We start from the raw sequence: 17,618 nt of genomic DNA, 5'->3' as shown, positions 1-17,618 counted from the left end.
CTGGTTAACTTCAGTAAGAAAAACTATTTTGGAGTTCAACTTTCTCATCGTAAGTATTTAGGAGTCCTTTTTGTCTTCTCATACCAATATTTTATTTTCAGATTCTTCTTTGAAGTCAGAGTTTTTGAATGTTAAATATATACTTTAAAATATATATTTTAATGAAATAGAGCTCCAAATGTATTTTACTATTATTTGTCTGTTCATACCAGACGAGGTTATCCTCTAAGTTAAACAGGTAGTAAGCCTGCCTGCTCTAGAGAAACCACTCAGCTGGCTTGCTATAAACAGCCAGATGAACCTCAAAGGGTTAAGAATTGTTTTTCCTCTCCTCTCCAAGTAAGTTAGGTGCTTGTTTACCCAAAGGAAGTTTAAGAGGAGTGCCATTGTTACTGCAGGACATACCCTGGAGCTCAGCAAGAGAATGAACTGTTCTCTCGCTCCTTTGGAGAAATAATAGACTTGGGACTTTACACGGGAGTTCCTTTACTAGAGCCACCAGGTCTGTGCTCCAGACACATCAGCAGCACCTAAGTTCCACAGGCAAACATGCCTGGGCTCAGCAAGACAATCTCTTTGTATCAAGCATTGATCCTGACTCCAGAAACTCGTTAAAGCAGAGCAACGCGCTGCCAGTAGAGAGCAATAACTTAGACCAAAATATTTTGATTAATTTATCGTGAATATTCAATTAACCACTGGGTCTTTCCAGTGAGTGCCAGTGGCAACAAGAGCTGTTACAGCACCTTCCACAGTCATGGTGTGTCGCTGCTGGATGCTGCAGCAGTGTGTGTACACAGACGCAGCTGCCAGTGCCTGAGGAGATAATGAGGCTCCCTGCAGACAGCCTTTGGGTAGCATCTGCTTACTCTGGTATCTGAAATTCTCCATTTCTGCTGCAAGACTGACTGAGAGGCTTCACTTCTCCTGCGCTTTGTGGAGGTGTAACCTCCAGGGCTATCAATTAGCTGAGAAGTTTCACTGCACTGAATGCTGGCTATTTTAATTTGTGGTTGCAAAATGACCATGCACTCTTTCTCTTGCTCTTGCATTCTTTTTTTTTTGCTAGGTAGCCATTTCGTTGCAGCTAAAGAAGATTTCTTCATGTGTGTTTCTCATGCTATAAAATTCTGATAATACCCATTTCTTTGTGGAAATAATCTCAGAAAGAAAAAGTTGAGCTAAAAAAAATCCACTTTTCTCATGAAGTAAATAGAAGTCCGTCTAAGTGGCTCTCCTATCTGTATTTGCTATTTGTCACTTCCTGTATGTCTTTGAAGGGACATCTAAACAAAGAGCAAAACCAGCAGCATTTGCTCAGACGATACTATGAGTAAGAGACACTTTAAATGAACAAGTGAATGCTCTGCTAACTAACTTTAGCTTCAGAATTCAACAAATGCCAGAAATACTTGCAGTGAAAGTAAGAGCATAAATATCTTGTGACCAAGAGACAGAACATTTATATTAAAAACATGTGGTTATTTTTATTTGACTAGCTTTGCTCCTAAATCAAGCCATCCTCATTTCCCTTCTCTTAAAATAATAGGTTTGCCTTTGATCTTGTGGCTACAGGTGTGGCCTAGGTAACACTCCTTGTCCATTTTGCAAGTTGAGAGGCATGAACGAGCCCAGTTTGGCTCTGCAGTGTGCAGACAGCCCCAGGTCTTATAGCGGGCCATAGAAAATCTGATCTACAGATGTGAGACCAAAGTTTGCATCTGAGTTCTCCCAGCTGTTTGCTGCTTGTTAGTCCCTGCTTTCACAGAACCCCCCTTGTGTGCCTCCAGACTGCATTGGTTGTTCTGGACAGTCCTAATGACCATAGCTCCGTTGTCATTTGGCAGGACTTGTGAGCTTAATTCAAACCGTTCTGTGCTGTTACAGCTTGTGCTATGTGTAACTGGGGGAAGGTCTCCATCAGCGAATGGCTTCTAAATTGTACAGTCCGTATTGCGCTCACATGTTTTGTGTTCAGTAACACCGAACTACTGACCATTCCAAGCCTTGCAAAATATGAAGCTGTTATTTTGCACAGCATGCGCTATTAATTCACTGACTGGATGACTGATAAATAAAGCGCGGACAGAATTCCATCTCCCAAACTTGACAGCTGGGGGTTGGCCCAAACCAAAGCTTCCTTAAACCTGAAGAGGGAATGTTGGATTTGGCCCCAGGCTTAAACTCCCCAATGCCTCTTGTTGCCATGTTGAGTAAAACTAAATTTGGCAATGCCCTGAAACCAGGCAAACTTTCAGATCCACCTTTGGCCAACAGCACTCCTGTTGATCATCGTGACCGTGGGTCACTGTGTTCCTGATTCCTTCATCTTCATGTTTACCATTCTGGGATAAATACCTGGGCACTTGTGCACAGCTTCTAAACTGGCTCACTGTTTGCACTTGGAAGCCAGTCGCTGTGTTTTATTATTTTTGTTTCCCTTCGCCAAAGAATCTACTAAGTAGCTTATTTAAAGGATTGATTGCCAGACTCTGGTGCGCCCCAGCGGCTACATTACAAATACTTCCCAGGCTTTTCGGTTTCTAGTTAGGCCTCGCCCTCTACTGACAGAAATCGTATTGCAGCTACTTCCGCGGATCGCGGGGTTCGTTTGGTTTCCGATTCACTGGTAAAACAGACATAGAAAGGATAAAAGACCAGAATTACTTTGAAAAGTGTTAATTGTTGAAAACATCGGTCTCTCCACAGCCTTTATCGGAAGGAGGGGAAAGTCAGAGACAAAGGGTACATAAATGCTCATCCAGAAATGTTTGTTCAGACTGGGAATATGACTCTGGACCCCCAAAAAATCATTAACACGAATGAGCAATGCTGAATATGGGTACGAAATTTTAATATATGCGGTTTATTGTGCTTGGTTTACAAGAAACACTGGGGGATAAATAATGGCCATGAATAATTCATGGCAGTTGCCATATTGGCTCTCGCAAATTCTTCAATAAGTTTGTGCTATGACATTAGATTATTTGCAAGCTCGAATATACTATGAACATGGCAGGGATGGGGTGGGGGAGATGGATTTTTTTTTCAGGGTTTTTTTTCCCTCATCACAAGTTTAATCTTAGAGTGAAATTAGAATTGTATTTAATTTACATTCCAACCAGGAACAGTATGAATGTTTTTCCACTCATCAAGGACCACAGAAGCGTTTCCCAAGGATATTTTTGGTTTGCCTTGATGTGACTGGCCCAGGCTTAGATGAACTGGAGGCAGAGGACCTGTCTGTGATCAGTGAGGTCGTTACCTCTGCAAAGAGTGGTTGAGGAAACCATGGGAATTTCCATAGGTGATTACACCAGAAAACCAGCTTTGTATCTTCTCTAACAATACAGTTAAAATCATAACAGTATCATACTATATTTTTTTAGTTAAGTAGGACTATGTATGTTCTCCCAACATGTGAGACAGACAATCTCTCATCGGCATGGCTGCACACTACCAAAAGCAGTAATACAGATTAATTCTGTGTACTTGTTTCTTTTCCCCATCCAGGCTCACGGAATTAAAAATCATACTGCAGATATTAATGCAGAGGTGTCCTTTCTGTGAAAGGAGCATGAAAGAAAAATACAGGACCAGGAAAAATCTGTTGTCTTGTAGCAATATCATTAGCTATATGACAAACAAAATTACACTTAACATTTGTAAGAGGTTGTTCATGAAGGGAAATGATATTCCCTTATGTATGACTGAGGTGACCCTTACTACAGCTTGCATTGCATACTCATTTTCTCACTCCACCTTCCTCTTCCCTAGTCCAACATGTGTTTTTATAGGAGTAATTTCCCATAGCGAACTGGACAACAACAGCCATTAAAGCATTTCTATAAATCTCCTGATTCCAGAGAACAGTGTTGCCTCAATAAAATTTTTATAACTTTTTTGTTTTATAACAGGATGATGCAACTCCATTTCAACTGATTCCACTTTGGATCCACAGCTGGAAGAGCAAATCAATGTAAGTTTTGAATGGATGTCATCCTGCAAATGTTAAGGATTTTCCCAGAATATCCTGGGGTCAAATTTTTAATAGTTTAAAAGATATTGTGAGGTTTTTTTCCTGTACCACAGGTATATAGACAAGCTCCAGTTTAGCATAAAGACTGAATACATGTGTTTGGATATGCTTTTTTCTATCAATCAGTTTCTCAAAAAAGAATATGAATTTAAAGCATTGATCACAGGCATTTACCCCATCGCCTTTCCCTTTCCAGCAGCCAGCTGATTTGAATGACTGCCTACACTGTCTATTTCTATCAATGGCTCTTTTGGCCTGTCGTATAACTAGAAGCTTTAATTAACAGAAACTCAAGAGAAGTGGAAGAAAGTTAGAACGCTAAAGGCCTGTATCTTTACACACATGATTTAAGTCTCCCAAAAAGACCTGAAGCCACGGCAAAACTACTAGGAAACAGGCCTCTAAATATTATGAACAGATCTTTTGTTATAGATCAGAATTACTGCTTTTGAGAGAGAAGGGAAAGAGATACTATCAAATCCCTCAACGCATTTCCCTCTTTATCAGATAAGCGGCCTATACAAAGCTAAACAGATACCTTCCCTCCACCCATGCAGCTGACAAGAACACAGGCTCACGAAAAGCTCACGGTCACTGCCAGCTATAGGAAGAAAAACTAACTCATAGAGTTCTAAACTGCGAAAAGAGTCTTTATAAAAGCTTGTGTCATAAATACATGTTCTAAAGCTTTGGCACTTTTGCTGGCTGCAAGAGGGATTTCAGCTGCGTTCCCTCATGCAGTCCCTGCAAATTCCTTGCAAAAAGGGCAATACAAACTTTGTCCCCTTTCAGGGCATCTCCTTCCCTAGTTCCCACAGTATTGTGGCAGAGAGCCTCTCTTCTTCCAGTGGAAGAGTAGGAGGGGAGAAGGCTCACCTTGGCTATTGGCAGCAGGATCTAGTAATAGAGCTAGATAGGTATAAGCGCTTGTATTTGCATTTGCTGGGGCAGGTGCTAGTGAGCGCATATATATTGAGATATTTCCTTCACAGTCAGAAACTCTGGACAGCACAAACACCAGGTCTTTCATTGTACCCCAGGCTAGAGCAGTGTTGGCCCTGCACTTTCAGCCCTACCTTCCTCCAGCTTATGTACCACGAAGTGCCTTGCTTGCAAGTCACCAGAGACCTTGATTTCACTCTTGAAATGCCCTTTGAATAAGCCTATTTTAAGGGAGGCATGAAGGAAAAGCGAAGCCCAATCCACAGCGTAGCCCCATCCTTTTAGAACAAAATTAATGCATTTCCCTTATAGGCAGGTTCCCATAAATATGAACAAAAAGAAGTTCAAGGAGTCAGATGAAGATTGTTTTCTTCCAAAGTTAAAGCAAGAATAAATTTCCAGTGCACCCTCCCCCAACATATTTACACTGTGAAGAGACTGATGTGTAAAGCAAAACCATGCTGCTGAGAAATAATTTTTCACTCACCCTTTGGCCAATGTTGCTATGCCAACGTCAGTTAACTTCATTCCTACACCTACAAGGCATCAAGGAAACAGAAACCTTATGTTACACTAGAATTTCTAGGAATATCTTCAAATTCAAGAGCACTATATATAGAGGCATTAAATATTATTTATTGATACATGGTTTTAATTTAATTATTTGTCACCATTTTTTCAAAACATTTTAAAGTACCCCAATTAAAAATAGGATGTTTGTGCTCTGTATCACTAGCAATTTCTAGAAGTCAGTCTCATACCGGTAGTTTACAGATAGCAAGGTGATAAACAGAGCATAACTTGTTTCCTGTGCTAGACAGTCAGTGGAGGGCTTACACTGCGTTTTAAGAAACATACAAAATCTTTGCTTATGCACCTGCCCTGAGATGTGTAATTTTTTTTATTGTGGTTTTGATGCTTTGCAAACTTGGACTACGATATTTATCAGTAGGAATTGCATACTTGCTTTGCTAATCAAATAGCAATAGGTCAGTCAACCTTATTTTTACTTTTTGGGCGAGAGATCCAAAATCCCTTTCTTACTCAGTATTTCCAAAAACTTGGGGTTTTTAACCTGCCCCTTTGTTGTCTTGTTTATAGGCAAAATCCAGTCCTGTAGTGTGCAATTTTTTCTGTACAGGAAAACGATGGTCTCAAGAATCTTTTCCTTGGAGAATACCCTCAGAAATCTCAACTGGTATGCCTGAAAAATGCAGCCTAGATACTCAAATGAGAAGATGATCAGAGAGGAAGGATGTTTCTCTTCAACAGCAGCAGGTATATTGTCCTTTGTGGCAGCAATCATTATAGAGGCTCAGATACCATGTCTGCTGTTGTGCTTCCCTCAGGCTAGGACTTTGTTCTTTCTTCTCCCTTTAAATTACTTCAGGGGTCTTGTTTAGATGTCTTGTTTCTAATTTTCCTGCCTTCTTTTGTTAAAGAATATGGGATTTTCTAAGATTCCACCTTTCTTTGGTTTTCTTTAACAAGGGTTTTTCTTTCTCTGTTTCAAATACATCTATGCATACTGTGTTGGATACAGGCCCAGCATTTCAGCAGTTAGAAGGAGTCACACATGTAGGAACGTAAGGGCAGCATTTAGTAAATGTGAGGAGGGCATTTTTTCACCATTCCGTTTTTGAAGGAACATGTTTCTTCAAACCTAGCCAGGACCTGAATGTGGAGCATTCCACTGTTCAGAGATTGTTGGCAAGTATTTAAATACAAGAAGTGAAGGACTAGGATGTTATTAACAACTGAAGTCTTTAAATCACAAGATGTTTCATTAACCTCTGGGAGGTGAGACAATATGCCAGACCTGACTCAATATATATTGAGTGTCCTGATTTACTAAGGGGACATGTGGAAGAACAACTCTTCCGTTAAGAGTGCAAGATTTGTTTTTTCTTTTCCAAACTGTCTTCTCACAAGAACATAAGCTAGGTAAAAATTCTTTTTCTCTGCTGATTAGATAAACATCAAAATACTGCATAGGTTAATACATATTTGCCCCTGCTGCCACAGTAAGCAATTAATTAATGTCTTTCTGTTCCCTGGGGTAACACACACACAAATAAACACATTGCACTTAAAAGAGGCTGGAAAATAAAATATCCTAACTCTCTCTCCTATCTTTTATTCTGATCCGCATGAGATGCTGTATAAAACAGGCATAGGGCCAGGGTACTGTCCGCACCTGGAGAAGACTCGGCCCATTACAAGGTTATGGAAGGAGCACAGTCAGCACTGCCAACAGGACACAGAAAGCCAAGAAGAACATTGCTCAGAAATAAGTCTCTGGAAGTTCTGCAGTTACAGGGATTGACTGTGAGTGGTCACCAGCCTGTATCATGGGAAAGCTGTTTTATTGCCCCCACTCAGACAACTCACCTTGCAGGTCAGTGACAAGCAAGCTCCCATTGGTCTTCTCATACACCCAGTGCTGGAAGGTGCAACACTTCTGGCCAGCCTCTGAGTCTCTTCTCAGAAAATTTACTTCCTTGCCATCCCTGACAGAGTATTTCACAAATTCCCCAACCAGCTCCTCCTCCACTGTCGCATAGGGGATGTTATTAGCAGGGCGATGAACAAGAAAAATGGGAATGATCCTGAAATCAAGGGATAAAAACTAATAAAATCCAGAGAGTTTTGTCAATGAAGGAGTAAGAAACAGACAAAGCGGCCAGTGATCTCAGAGACTGAATGAACAGCTACCAAGTCTAAACCAAGCCAGGAGACATCTGGATAAGATTCCGATTTCTAGGTAGCTCTAGAACATAATCGCATTATCCTCTATGTGCTTATTTCTTTGTATTATTTACTCAGATATAAAATTTTTCAAAACATACTTTCTAATGTGGTCCTACTGCATCCCAAAACCTAAACTCTGCACAATAAAAGGTGCTTGCTTATTTTGGAGTATCACTGCTTTAGCTGCTCAGTCTGACTGGTAGATGATTCAGTCTTTCTGAGGCATTAGGCACGTGCAAATTTGATCCATTCCAGAAAGTGCTTTGCCCAAGAGCAGTGCAAGTGGGGGACTTCTCAGACTAGACTTCTAGAACGTGACACATCCAAAATTAGCAAACACTTTTGATAATGAAAATACATAGCAACTACTTTACCAAAATGTATGAGGAAACAAGAAAGTCTCTGGAAAGATCATCAGATCCTTGTTGGCCCAAGTGAAAAATCTAGAATCTGAAGATTCCTGGGCTTTGGCTAAGTTTGGACCCAGGTCAGAAAACATCAGCTAGTTCTGTATGAAGTTTTCAGGAAATTACAAACTTGACAAAATTTGTCTAATTTTATTCATTTAGAAATTGAGCTAGTTTAGCCAGAAAGACTTACAAAGTTTTGTAAGAATACAGGCCTAGGCCCATTTATGGCTAAAGATGCACCATGCCAAAAACTCACATCCAATATCGAATAAAATTTTGCTTGGGGTTTCATGGTCTTCCCTGAGAGGAAGACTGGAAAATGTGAAGTGATAATGACAAAGAAGAAAAGAAAGAAATGTGAAAAGAAATGTGTAAAGAAATGTGAAGTGATAATGACAATAGCCTGGAAGGAATTCTCTGTCTCACTGGCAACATGAACTTCTTTGTTACCAAAGCTCCTGCTGTCTGGCAAGCAGTGCTCTACCTCACAGATAGTCTTCTTCTGTTTGTACTTACACTGGAAAAACTCAGCATTCTTGTTAGGCGGCACTCTGATACTACAGTATAAATCTCCAAAATCAAAACCTCAGAGTAAGCAAAAAAGTGACATCGGTGTATATTAGAGTGGAATTTAATATTGCTCTGAGATAAGGTCATTTTGGAAAACCTTTCAGCTGGAGCTGGTAACAGAACATAACCGTATTTTATCAGCTAGCTCACAAGAGCACCTAGCGGTATCTCAGAACAAATGGGGAAATGACTGTCACCACTAAACAGGTTTCTAGTTACTTCCTTTCTTACAAACAGTCTTATCTCTTAGAGCAACACTGCCAAAGGGGTGGTATGGTTGCTTCCAGACATACTCTATTAGTATATAAGGCTCCATGTAGTTTCATACTACGGCACACTGAAAGGAAAATAAATGGGTCACTGGTTAGTAGAAATGTTAGTACCACTCCACTGTGGAAGTATCGTAGTGACCTCAAGACCACAGAATCTCTCTCTCTCTCTCCCCCTCCTGCCCTTTCAGAAACGTCTAGCTGCCAGGCTACTGGCAGGGCAGTGCTTTCTCTGTCCTTTCCCCAGCTTTCTCGTACAGTCGAACGTGCACAGCTAGGCTAAGGCTGTGTGAGAGAAGGAGAACGCGGACAACTTGTCTCTTGTACTATTTCTCTCATAAAATGTTGCAAGGAATATACCCTCTTTTAAATACAAGTTTGGTCTGACAAGGGCTGGCTAGAAGAAAGGAATCTAGCCTTAAATTTTGAAATTAAAAAGCAAACCAAAAGCGTATGCACATCATCTCTTTTTGCTCCTAGCTGCTGTCTTCCAGCCAATTGTTTAGAATAAAGCACCAGATCTGAACCTTCCACGTGCCTGGTATTTGCACCAGACTTCCAGTTTTCATAGGGTACATGCTCTCTCTCTCGTATCAAAACTAGAGGTTATATCCCGTGCCTAGAGAAATCTCCCAAACACAAATTTTACCAAGAGCAATATATTGCCAGAAAAGAAGCTGACTTGCACAAATATTTTCCCTAAAAGATTTCATTGCCATCATCTCCATCACTATTTCTAATCCTGAAAAGGTTGCTTTAAGGGATCATTCCAGAGGCTGTGTTTTAAGTGGTCCTTTTTTCAGGGAATCAGTGCAGCTGAGTGGATCTTGTGTCACCTAAAAGGAGATGGAGATTTACCCTGCTGTCAAGAATGTAAGTCTTATCTTTGAAGCAAGGCAGATGGAATTTCAACCATCCATTGCAAATTCAACTCTACACAGTAGCCTGACACTGGAACAGCAAATCCTTTGAAAAAGATCTATTACCAAATCTTCAAGGTGCCAATTCCCGGCCTCAGAGGCAGAGGTGAACCTGTATTGAGCTACTGCTCTGATGTACACATATTCGGGATATGGAAAACTTCTGGTATGAAAGAAACCACTCTCTGGGAAAAGCTAGCATCAGAGTTGAGCTTTCTGCCTTAAGCCTCTCTTTATGTAGAAAACTTGCCTAAGGAGTGACTTTATACCAGCTGCAGAATGATCATGATTTCTCTCAAGATTTCATTTTTTAATGGCAAGTTGGAAGGCCTGACTTATCCCCTACTGCTGTTACTAGATGACACTAGTAGTATCACCTACTGGTGTTACTTCACTAACACGAATAATTTCCTCTAAATATGTATCACAATCATGCCTTTTGCCTGCTATTTACTGTCTTTACTCCTTATTATCCTTCTCAAATGGGAATGGAATCTCTCTCACCACCTTGATACTCAGTATTATCAGTATTATTATGACTCCAGCTGTAACACTGTTCTCAGAACTCCTCTTTCTTCTTCTTTAGTAATTACTCCTAGCAGTCAGTGGGCAGCTGTGGCACAGGACAATATATATATATGCATACGTGTATATGTATATAAAAATATATATATACTCACTCTGGTACTTCCCCAAAGCCTTCCAAGGGTTCAGCTTCAGCTGCATATATCTTCGCATACTCTCTTGCAGTATTTTGGACATGGCATTCCTATATTACAACAGATATGCCCATGGAATATTACTCAAAACATTTAACAGATCATCTGTTTGAATATTTGCAAGACAGCTTTTCCCCACAATTCTTGCTTACAAAGGACAGGGGAAGCTTACCTGCAGTGCTAGTTTGTAGTTCTTTTGAACTAGATCATCCTTACTCTTGGTCCCGTATGTGATAGCATTGTGCACTTTGAGAACGCAGGGGTGGCCAGGACTGAACACTGGCACGAGGCCTTGCATCACTTTACTTCGGAAGGCTTTCCGGTGCATGCCTTCACCAAAGTGAAGCTCTTCTGTAGCTATGATTCCGTGCAGGTTCCCACCAAAATAGCTGTCACTGATGAAATCTTCTCTGAACATGAGCTGCATGAATTCAATTTCTTCCACACCTAAAACACAATGCCACTTTGTTCTGCACAGCATCCTTCTGCAGTCACATGGAAAGGGGTGCGCATGGGAGAACAAATGCATCTCTCCACAGAGTATTAGAGAAAATGCTCAATGGACACAGAATACATGGCCTCACTTGTGTTAATATGGGCTTGGGACCTTGCTCCTCTAAATGTAACTTGTTGCCTGTACCGTCTAAAGCCAGCATGGAGAAAGGTGGCAGTTCAGGTTCTTAAGAAGAGAATACAGAGTGCAGCAAACAAAAAACAGAGGTAAAGACCACAAAAGCTGTTTTTAAAATTATTAGGGGAGTTGCAAACTGGAGCTTCAAATGAATGTGAAGTAAGTCAAGCTGACTGAGAACTAAAGAGGCATTGAGGGAATACAGGGATCCTGCCAACTCTGCTTTTTTGAGAAGACAGAGACAGTAATAAAGCTGATGTGCAGCAGTGTATGTAGATATGAATTTAAAAGCAGAACACAGTTCTGTGCCCAATGTGCTCAGAGCACATTTTTCTGAAGCTAGCCTGTCTTTTCAGAAAAGCCAGAAGTTGCTGGTACAACCAGAGCTTGTTTTAGCTTTCAGCTTGGAATCTTTTCAGGGAAAGATTCTGCCAACGTGTTCATAGGGGCACTCAGCTGAAAGAGGTCTCAGTCCTTATCCAGTATGACCATGATGGAAACATGCCTTTCCTAGTACCAACCACATTCACTACATCAGCTCCAGAGCTGAAGACTGGCATGTTAAAGCGTTCATTTCTTTTCAATCTGGCAAGCACCAGCTTAACAACAGTTCATTAGCAAAGGCAGAAGAAAATAACAAGATTTTTATTTCATAAGAGGAAGTCCTTCCAGCTCCCCTTTGTAATTACCTCTGGTTTAGACTGTGTACACTATTGCCTCTCTTTGAAGCACAGAGGAAACAGTGCACATATAAAGCTAGAATTAGAAGGCTCCTTAACTCCAGCTAAAATTCTCTGTTGATTTCTCTGTTGATCAAAAGTTATACAGTGCTGTTACATGAAAAATCCTGTCTTCATTTTAACAAGGAACTAAATGTTTAATTTTATTCTTCTAGAAAAAGAAAGAAGAATCAATTGGCTGAAGGAAGTACATAATTAGTACAGTGTATTCAGAAATGATAAACCAATTCGCAATGCACTGTCTATCTTTAGCTGCACCACAGGAAGACATATGCCGAGTGTGATTAAACACAAGTTAACATATGGGGACAGCATTCCAAATCTTCATGCCCATCTTTGTCTTGGAGTAAAGTTACATAGCAGGTGACTTGCAAAGACCGTGTGTTCAAACAGCACTGGCAAGTTTTTCTGCCAAAAGAGCTTTCAGTACTCTGTGTGTGTCTGTATGATGCGATGCAATGCTATTTCACTGTTTACTGTACGTGAAGTGCTAGTGCATCAAGCTAACAAGAAGTTACACAGTCAAGTTCAAATCAATATTTTGTCACAGCGGGTACTCCACACACTCACCCTGCACAAACCATTCCATCCTACATGAGGGTATTTCACCCACAAAACTCCCATGAATTAAAGTGAATTTTATCTTTGATGGTACAGCAAAGGTGAGTGCAAAAAGGGAAAGACAGCTAGCAAAAACACAATATTGATTCAACAGCTTCAAGGGACTCCCATAGTTTCCCATGGGATAACTGCCAAAATGTCTCAGTCTGGTTATATTTTTCCATCCTTTGTTCTATTTGGAAATCAGAAGGAACAAAGATTTGAGCACACACTCAAGCAGATGTGTGTACTTACCTTCACAATTCTGAAAACTTGAGAGATGTTCCAGTACTACAAGGAAACAAAGAAACAGATTTTGTAGCTAAAAAAAAAAAAGATGGAAACCGCCATTGTCATTATTATTAATAAAAATTATAAATTGGGATTTACCTTCCGAAGTCAGATTAAACTCAGCAGTCACCTTTCCATACATATTATTCAAGCAGCAATAATACATTCCCTGGTCTTTGTTACTGGCTTTAGCTATGGCCAAAGAGACGGGAGAGTCATCCTGGGCACTGGAACAGAATATGTTAATTTTCCACATTAATACTTTTAAAAGATCTTTCCTGATTATTCCATGTATCTCTCCTCCTGTCCCTGGAATTTCTGTCCCTCACTGCAAAGATTGATTCAAATAGGATGCAAGTAGACAAAATATTTTATTTCACCCTACTTAGAAGCATTCAGCCTATTATGTGTGTCACAATAGATGATCCTACTACATTCTGAGAGAAAAGTACCTCAATCAAATCTAAAAATAATTAAATCACACCCAAAGGCATTCTAATATTCCTATCAATATCATGGCCAAATATATAAAGTACGAACATACAAAAGCCCAAAATGTTGTATGCTGTTCCACAATATTGACTCCTCACTCAGCTTTCTCTGTTCCTTTGCTTTTTTCAAGCTAGATATTTACTCTCTGATGTCTGTGTATGCAATTTCACAAATGGATCAAAGGCAGATGTTATTAACAGGGATGCAATGACATGCGAATGCAGTTACAGGACTTGCAGACCCAAGCTGGCTCTGGCAGCGATAAAACCCCACTGAAACAGTGCTATGCCTGAGCGAAAAGCCCTCTTAGACCATGGAAGTTTTCAGATGTACCACAGCGGATGTCCATGGAAGTATTTATCAGCAAACCAGACAATCTCTGGAGGGATTATGGAGACCTGGCTACTGTGCTTTAAGGCTTCTGTGAAGCGAATTAGTGAAGGTGTGCACAGTCTTGTTGGCAGCATGAAGTTTCATGATATTTTGGCACACTGGAGAATGTATTTATCCAACAATAGTTTTTACATTAAATTACTTAGCACATATTAATATTACTAGCAATGTGCATTTTTCAATACACGTTTCCATGTGTTTACAGGTAACAAAAATTTAAAGATTTGTTACCTAATTTCCTGTAAAGGCTCCCCCTAGTGAAAGTAAAAGCTAAGATGTACCAAAGAGTCTAGGTTATATATTTCTGTATATGGGCAGGGACATCTTTCACTAGGTCAGGTTGCTCAAAGCCCCATCCAGCCTGGCCTTGAACACTTCCAGGGATGGGGCATCCGCAACTTCGCTGGGCAACCTGTGCCAGTGGCTCACCACCCTCATCGTAAAACATTTCTTCCTTATGTCCAATCTAAACCTGCCCTCTTTCAGTTTAAAACTGTTGTCCCTTGTCCTGTCACTACAGACCCTGGTAAAAAGTCTCTCTCCGTCTTTCTTATAAGCCCCCTTTAAATACTGAAAGGCTGCAAGGAGGTCTCCCCAGAGCCGTCTCTTCTCCAGGCTGAACAACCCCAGCTCTCTCAGCCTTTCTTCACTGGAGAGGTGTTCCAGCCCTCGGATCATTCTCGTGGCCTCCTCTGGACCCGCTCCAACAGGTCCATGTCTTTCCTGTACTGGGGATCCCAGAGCTGGATGCAGTGCTCCAGGTGGGATCTCATGAGAGCAGAGTAGAGGAGAAGAATCGCTTCCCTTGACCTGCTGGCCACAATTCTTCTGATGCAGCCCAGGATATGATTGGCTTTCCAATTTTTTGTCCGCCAGCATCTCAAGTCCTTCTCTGCAGGGCTGCTCTCAATCCATTCATCCCCCAGTCTGTATTGCTACTGTGGAATAATCACGTCAAGCTCTACATTGCATGTTAGTTGTTTCAGCAATTCACTTCCAACACACAAGGACAGACAGCCTCCCACATATTAACCAAGTGTGTTTATGTCGTTTGGCTGGGTGCTGAGATTCAAACTTCATTTGATCTTTTACAGTACTTGGAAGTTGGATGAGACTAGTTATGAACAGGCTGAGAGGAATTACTGGTGATGGAATGCAAACTGCGCCAATATTAATGCACTGTGTGAAGATGTGCTTCTTAATCACCCTGTTTAAACTCATTTTTTGCACCTATCATACTAATCCTCTTAACAGGTACAAGAGGGAATCACTGGCATATTTCCCCAAAAGCTATTCAGAAACTACCAGTCCTTCAGAAACGTTCACTCACCTTCTCTGCAGTCGAGCTAGTAACTTGGAATCTTTAGTCCACGTAATGGTGGAGTCACCATGAATGTCACCAAATTGACAGCATAGCTTAATATTTCCAGAGCAGTCAGGGAACAACTCTGCTTGGATTTTCTTCAGCAGCTTAGGAGCTTGAAACAGAAGAGCCACAGTTTAGGATTAGAAGATAATTGGCATTTTAAAGGAATCCCAGAATGATTTGCAGATGTTAAGAATATGAATCTGACAACACTGGTAAATAATTTCTTCTGATTTCTTCTGATGCAGAAACCAAGGCTTTAAAATACAAAAGTTTTAAAAGACTGATTCGGTGCCCCACACAGTCAATGGAAATGTTTTCAATGCAAAGACATTTTGCATTTATGGAACAGGACCCAAGGGAAGTTCTAGCCTGAAAAGGCATCGACATAAAATAATTTCTTAATCAAAACACATTCTCTCTCACTAAACGACCAGCTGGTCCGTAAAAAAAGACACCACAAAGGTACAGCATACCATATGGTTACACAATGAGAATTCATATTAACTGAACACTTGTAACTAGTAGATTTTTTTAACCAATCACAGCCTTTGAGAGAAAAGACTTTAAGTCCCAGGAGATGCTCAGTCTCCAAGGTGTTCTTGGAACATACCTAACACGCACTGCCAGGATGCAACTCTGTGCAAGATGCAGTGACGGCACCATTTCCTTTAAAACACCGCTGGAGAGCGGAACCCACACTTAGCGATTAGCTATTTGCATTTGGTAATGACAATGGCCTTTGCTTCCCTATTCAGTTTCAAAGGATTAATTTCCTGCCTCTAAAGAAAGTCCCTACCTTTCCAGCCACAGGGCATGGCTCTTTTGCTAAACATTGACCATCGTGCAGAACAAATCCAAGAATCGCTCAGGTTACAGAAAGAGAGCACTCTGCCCAGTCTGGGGAAGGTCCCGATAGCCTGGTTCTCTGTTAAGACTTGCTTTCTGGCTCACAGAACGCTCCAGCGTCTTCTGCATGTGGGCATGGCGTGAGTGGGAGGATGGAGGGTACTTGGAAAGAAAGGGAATCAATATATACTTAGGGAAAGGTTTTGGGATCATGACACATCCCTGCACTCAAGTGAGACATCCCTGCTCATGTAAGGGATGTAAAATGCAAGACGTTATGCTTCCTACTGTGTTAATTCTGAGCTGCTGCACTCTAAGAGCTGGCATGACACATCTCCCTCGGGGATCCCATTCCAGCAGTCTAACTCTCCCCATCTAATGCCGAAGGAATGCTGGATCCAATTCGAAGGGCCAGGCACCTGGAATTCACTGCTATGTTTAACTTGTAGTCACTTAAGTCCTTAGGCCTAAGAATCTTGCTGAATCAGGGCTAAAATGACGCAGACAGTATGTGACAGAACTGTAAATAGAACTTACAGCTCCAGATTCCCTGCCCTAGCCACAAAGTCATCCCTACTGCAGCTGAAAAAAATACAAAAGAGAACACTGAGTATATACCAGACTAACCATACCAACCTTCCCATAATGCTGGGCAAAGGTCCACACAATTCCCTAAAGTACAAAGACACATTCATTTCAGTCTAGACTAAAGCAGATCAGAAGCAGGTTAAGAAAATTCAGTCTTATCTGATGCAAGCCTGAATGTTTAAAACATTTTTCAAGCATAGCCTCAGGTACATGGAAAAAGATCAGGCATTTCTCAGTAATTGCAGTTTGCTTGCTCTGCTTTGAAGGAATGTGTCTCTCCACCCACACATTTTGTTCTCTGGCAAAGGACACATCTTCAAACAGAGAATAGTTTGGGTTTTTTTTAAATGTCATTGGAAAAGTAGAACTCTCACCAGAGTAGCTTACCTCTAGTCACTGTTCAGTCTTGCTCTGATCTATTAAACTATTTTATGATGTGAACATGAAATGTGATGTCAAAAGGTAACAATAACTCCTTGGTCCTTGCAAAGTATCCATAGAAATCACAAATACCCCATCTGTCTAGCTGTTACACTGTTGTTACTCCTGTCTGTATTTTGTTTTACCTGTTAGCAACCTCCCAGAGACTCTGACAAGCAACCCCAATCTCATTCCAATTATATGTTTTCTAAGTCAGTTTAATATTGCTAATGTCATCAGTGTCATTTATGACCAACAGTGGTGAAAAGGAATGCAGAACCAGCCATCAGTCATCAGACAGGACTGCAAAAAATTATGTTTATCAGTGGCACCCTACTAATAACAATAATACTTTGCTAGTAATAAAACCATTTGGTAACCAAGAGACGGTAATCGCATTTGAGAGCCACAGTGTAGGAGCATAACTGGGAACACAACCCTGCGGGAACACAACAGGCAAGTACTGGGCTTGCAGTTGCTATATTGTGTGTGGTTATGTGGCACCGTTACACTATACATCCCTGAAAAGTTACTCGAAGAGACAAATGAAGAAGTAACTATTTCAAACAGGTTAAAAAGTTCATAAATTTAATATATTTGCTAGCTAGGAAAAGGATGTTAGGGAGGG

General features: G+C 40.8%; 1 protein-coding gene across 1 annotated transcript in view; it reads right to left on the bottom strand.

The window, feature by feature from the left end:
- The window catches only part of LOC309602441 (alpha-protein kinase 2-like), a 35,193-nt gene that overhangs the window by 2,348 nt on the left and 15,227 nt on the right, over positions 1-17,618 (bottom strand). The window contains exons 3-9 of the mRNA XM_082336010.1: positions 15,098-15,245; positions 12,982-13,109; positions 12,847-12,882; positions 10,793-11,067; positions 10,582-10,670; positions 7,373-7,590; positions 5,469-5,517 (exon numbers count right to left, since the gene is read on the bottom strand). Of these exons, the coding sequence (XP_082192136.1) occupies positions 5,469-5,517; positions 7,373-7,590; positions 10,582-10,670; positions 10,793-11,067; positions 12,847-12,882; positions 12,982-13,109; positions 15,098-15,245 (943 nt within the window). The remainder of the gene's footprint in view (positions 1-5,468; positions 5,518-7,372; positions 7,591-10,581; positions 10,671-10,792; positions 11,068-12,846; positions 12,883-12,981; positions 13,110-15,097; positions 15,246-17,618) is intronic.

The sequence above is a fragment of the Platalea leucorodia genome, assembly GCF_965183815.1.
Source record: "Platalea leucorodia genome assembly, chromosome: Z".
In the NCBI taxonomy this organism is placed as follows: domain Eukaryota; kingdom Metazoa; phylum Chordata; class Aves; order Pelecaniformes; family Threskiornithidae; genus Platalea; species Platalea leucorodia.
The sequence above is the reverse complement of the archived record's forward strand: the minus strand, read 5'-3'. Positions and strand labels throughout refer to the sequence as shown.